The sequence below is a fragment of the Chrysemys picta genome, unplaced genomic scaffold (assembly GCF_011386835.1).
Source record: "Chrysemys picta bellii isolate R12L10 unplaced genomic scaffold, ASM1138683v2 scaf4675, whole genome shotgun sequence".
NCBI lineage: Eukaryota > Metazoa > Chordata > Testudines > Emydidae > Chrysemys > Chrysemys picta.
In genome coordinates this window covers 1-4,000 of record NW_027057375.1, presented here as the reverse complement: position 1 = coordinate 4,000, position 4,000 = coordinate 1, and the positions used below count along the sequence as shown (strand labels likewise).

Here is a 4,000-nt window from a genome sequence, read left to right as displayed (position 1 = left end):
TGATGTGCCTGGCCAGCAGGTCAATCTCAGTCTTTTCTTTTTCAGAATATCTGAAGAAGGTCTGTTTGATGGGCGAGGCCTCCGGGGTGAGCACCCCCTCGGGCACCATGGGCACATCAATATAGAGGGGGGCTCTGACCTCCGGCAGCGTCATGACGGTGCAATCCCCATTACCGGGGCTGTCAGGAGTGGGCGGCAACTTCTCATAGAGAGCACTGCAGTTCTCCGGAGGGTAGAGGAGCTCGGAGGAAGTGGTGGTGGGAGGGGAGGTGGCTGTGGTGGGAGGGTAGGACTCCTGGGTCCCGAACATGAAGGTGCAGCCCTGGTGGGGCGTGTAGGGAGGCGTGCAGACAAAGTCCTTGGCGGAGCCACCTGGGTTGTCCCTCCGGAAGGCCGGCTCGTAGGCAGTGGGGAAGAACACGTAGCTGAACTCGGTGTCTTTGCCTGGCTGGCCCTGGGTGGAGCTGGAGGCCTCCTCCATGGAGGAGAGATTGCCCAGCTCCATGGCCATCGATGCTCCCTCGTGGCTCAGGCTGGTGCCCTCTGCATACTCCAGGCTGGCGAAATCGAAGGAGGGCACCGGGGCGGCACCGGTGGGTGTGCCGGACAGGGGCGTGAAGACCTGGTCGGGGCTGGAGAGCTGCGCCGGGGACAGCAGCCCCTCGGAGTAGGGCGGCGCGGCGCTTAGCACGTAGGCCACCTGCGGCTCCTCCGAGGCCAGCTGCTGACGCAGGCACCAGGCTTCCGAGTCACTAGCGAGCAAAGGGAGGCAGGGTTAGTGCTGGAGCTGGCAGGAGTGACCCCCCCCCCCGCCCCCAGCTCGGGGCTTTCCAATACACCCGCCTGTTGCACCACGACACACAGACCAGGCTCTGGACAAGGAGTCAGGACGCCTGGGTTCTATTCCTAGCCCCTGACCTTGGGCAGGCCCCTTCACACCATCAGCCTATTTAGACTGCGAGCTCTTTGGGGCAGGGACCGTCTCTCGTGCTGGGTCTGATCTCTGTCAGGGGCTATGCAACACCCGGCCCGATGGGGTCCCTGACCCTGCCTCGGGCTCCTGGGTTCTAGCCCAAACCCAAAAGCTGCTGAGTGCCCAGGACCCTCAGTCTGGCTTGGGGCCCTGTAACCCAGGAAGAGGCTGGTTGCATGTAGTTACCTGATGATGTAGTTGTGGCAGGTGACGGGGATCTCAGCGCTCTCCATGCGTGCCAGGGAGTAGATCCAAACCCAGCTGACACCATTCTTGGTCTGGAGTCGGACGACCATTTCCACCTGTGGCTCACCAGCATCGCCCACTGCAGGGGGAGGAAGAGGGCAGGGGGTTAGTGTCACGGATCCTCAGAAGCCCAGCCCAGCCCTCAGTCGCTCGGGGCGGAGAGGAAGGGATACTCACACAGGCGGCAGTGCTGGGCTGAGGCGTGGCTCAGGTCCTCTGGGTGCATCAGGCTGTACCACGACCGGCATAGGAGCTCACTCTTCTCAAAGCCCAGATGGAAGATCACACTGCAGGGGAGCCAAGCAAAGGAGACCATTGAGCACTCACGAGGAGCGGAGAACGACCCACAGAGCAGCACAGAGCTGGGACTCAGAACATCTGGCTTCTACCCCTGGCACTGGGAAGGGAGTTGGGTCAAGTGGGTTAGAGATGGAGCCAGGACTCCTGGTTCTCCTCCCAGCTCTGCCACTCCACTTGAGCCAGTCCTTCCCACTCTTGCTGCCTCGGTTTCCCCCCCTGCGCTTTGAACAGACGAAGCAGGGATTGTCTCTCATTCTGCGTCTGTGGAGCTCCTGACATGATCAGGGCCCCTGACCTGGATCAGGGTTTGGTTTATAAACTCAGCTCAGGGGCCCATCTATCCCGGTACCCCATATTTTACAGCTGTCCAGAGCAGGGTTCAAGGCACCCTGCTGAGATGGGTAACCACCCCTGATTTTCTTCCTAACCCCTTCACACAACTCCTTATTCCCTAAATCAGGAAATGCCAGAAGGTCCCTCCTCCCCCTGTGCTGAAGGCTGAGCCCCCCCTCACCTCTCTGAGATGTCCAGGATGGCCAGGTCCTTGGTGTGGCGGCTCTCGAAGGAGGCCAGGAAGAGTGAATTGTGGCTGAGCCGTGGCTTGGGCTCTAGCGGGGTGCAGAAGGCCATGAAGACGGGGTTGGTGGACCAGTAGGAGCCGGACGGTGGCTGGTGGAAGCGGCCTCGGATTAGCACCAGCTTGTTCCCCGCGCTCTGGCGCCGCACGGTCTTGGAGGTGTTGAAATGACACCGGAACAAGCGGTCTGGAAATCAGCAAGGGGAGAAGATGGTGAGTGTGTGGGGCAAACGTAGGGAGTCTGGGCACGTGGGGAGGGAGCTCACAGAAGAACTTAATGCACTGGGGAGTGTCAACTCCAGGAATATTAGATTAGTACAGGAATGGATCTATCCTCACATGCCCATCTCTAGCTATCCACCCAGCCTTATATAAACCCGTCCACCCATCTAGCCACCCATCCATCTCCCCCTCTCAGATTTCCATAGTGGCTGCGCTCTCTCTCATTTCTATGTCTATTTGCATACTCTGCATGGATGTCTCTACCCTCTGTCCCTCTTTGGCCGGCCGCTCAGATCCTCCGCTCTGCTCCTTCTCAGTTTTCATGCTCTTCCCAAGTGGCATCGCATGCAGAATAATTTCAACGCAAGCCCCAATCACACAGGGACCCACCTGTATCAGTCGGGGAGGGCAGCGCCAGCTGATTTCTCATCACAAAGTGGTCGGTGGGGTCAATGATGTCGTAAATACTGTCTCCTTGGGCTACCAGGTCCACCTGGGGGGTGAGGTAATGGAGAGATGTTAGCGCACACTGCCATGCAACACAAGGAACAGGCTGCTCGGAGCTGAAGCCCAAGGGTTGGCAACACACATCATTGTGCCAGGATTTCTATGTGGTCATATAACACAGATCGGCATTTGTCAGGAAACTGTGTATTTATGCTCCACAGCTCCACAATCTATCAGTGTCTGTGTTAGAAACACTGCTTAACAACAAGCACAGGGGAAATACACAGTGAGATCCTCACTGGTTAACTCTAGAAATAGTCATCCCTGTACCTATCCATCCCCATATCTATCTATCTATCTATCTATCTATCTATCTATCTATCTATCTATCTATCTATCTATCTATCTATCTATCTATCTATCTCCACATGCATCCCTCTACCTATCCATCCCCATATCTATCCATCGATCGATCGATCTCCACATGCATCCCTCTACCTATCCATCCCCATATCTATCTATCGATCGATCTATCTCCACATGCATCCCCCTACCTATCCATCCATCCCCATACACATCCCCTCTCTCCCCCAACTCTGTAGTATGTACAGGAGCGGAAGAGTCGGTGTGTGGATAACCCAGCCACCGGCTCGCCGACTGAGCCCTTACCATCGAATGTCCCAGGTGCTCTGCTACGTTCTCCGAGACGTAGATCAGCTTCCCTTCGCCGGTGAACGCCAGGAGGAAGCCTGGGAGCGTCTGCACGAACTCTTCCAGGTCCTGGGATGACAGCAGGCTCTCCAGCCCTCCCAGGGCACCTGTTGTGGAAGAGGAGAGGGAGTCAGGATACAAAGCCCTTTCCATGCATTGCAGCCCGGCCGTACCATGGACAGCGACCCGCGGCAGCCACTGACTCAGGAGCCTGCAGCTTCAGAGCCATGGACAGCGACCCTACCGCTACCTGGGCAGCACCATGGACAGCGACCTGGACTCAGTGCCCCAAGGCCATGTAGCTTCAGCACCACGGACAGTGCCGCGAGCCTTTTACCCCTACCCCAGCCCCCTTGGCTGGAGGCGCCCCATAGCCAGACACCCACCGGGCACTGGTATCTAACAGGTGTCTGTCTGGGCACATTGGCTCCTCACTTCTCCCTGCCCAGTGCCAGCCAGGAAACGCGTCTCTCTCGCTCACACACACTCTCGGTGCTGGTTACCTTTGGCGAAGAAGATGGACT

At 57.8% G+C, this 4,000-nt stretch overlaps 1 protein-coding gene across 1 annotated transcript; it reads right to left on the bottom strand.

Moving 5' to 3' along the window:
- Positions 1-8: 8 nt before the first annotated feature.
- On the bottom strand, positions 9-3,629 carry LOC135980585 (neuronal PAS domain-containing protein 4-like; the record flags this gene model as incomplete). The annotated part of the gene is made up of 6 exons (XM_065580522.1): positions 3,435-3,629; positions 2,709-2,811; positions 2,034-2,283; positions 1,397-1,506; positions 1,160-1,298; positions 9-752 (listed from the first exon to the last, which is right to left on the bottom strand). Coding segments are annotated over exons 1-6 (1,541 nt in total), but the record flags the coding sequence as incomplete, so codon positions are not given.
- Between the last annotated feature and the right edge of the window lie 371 nt (positions 3,630-4,000).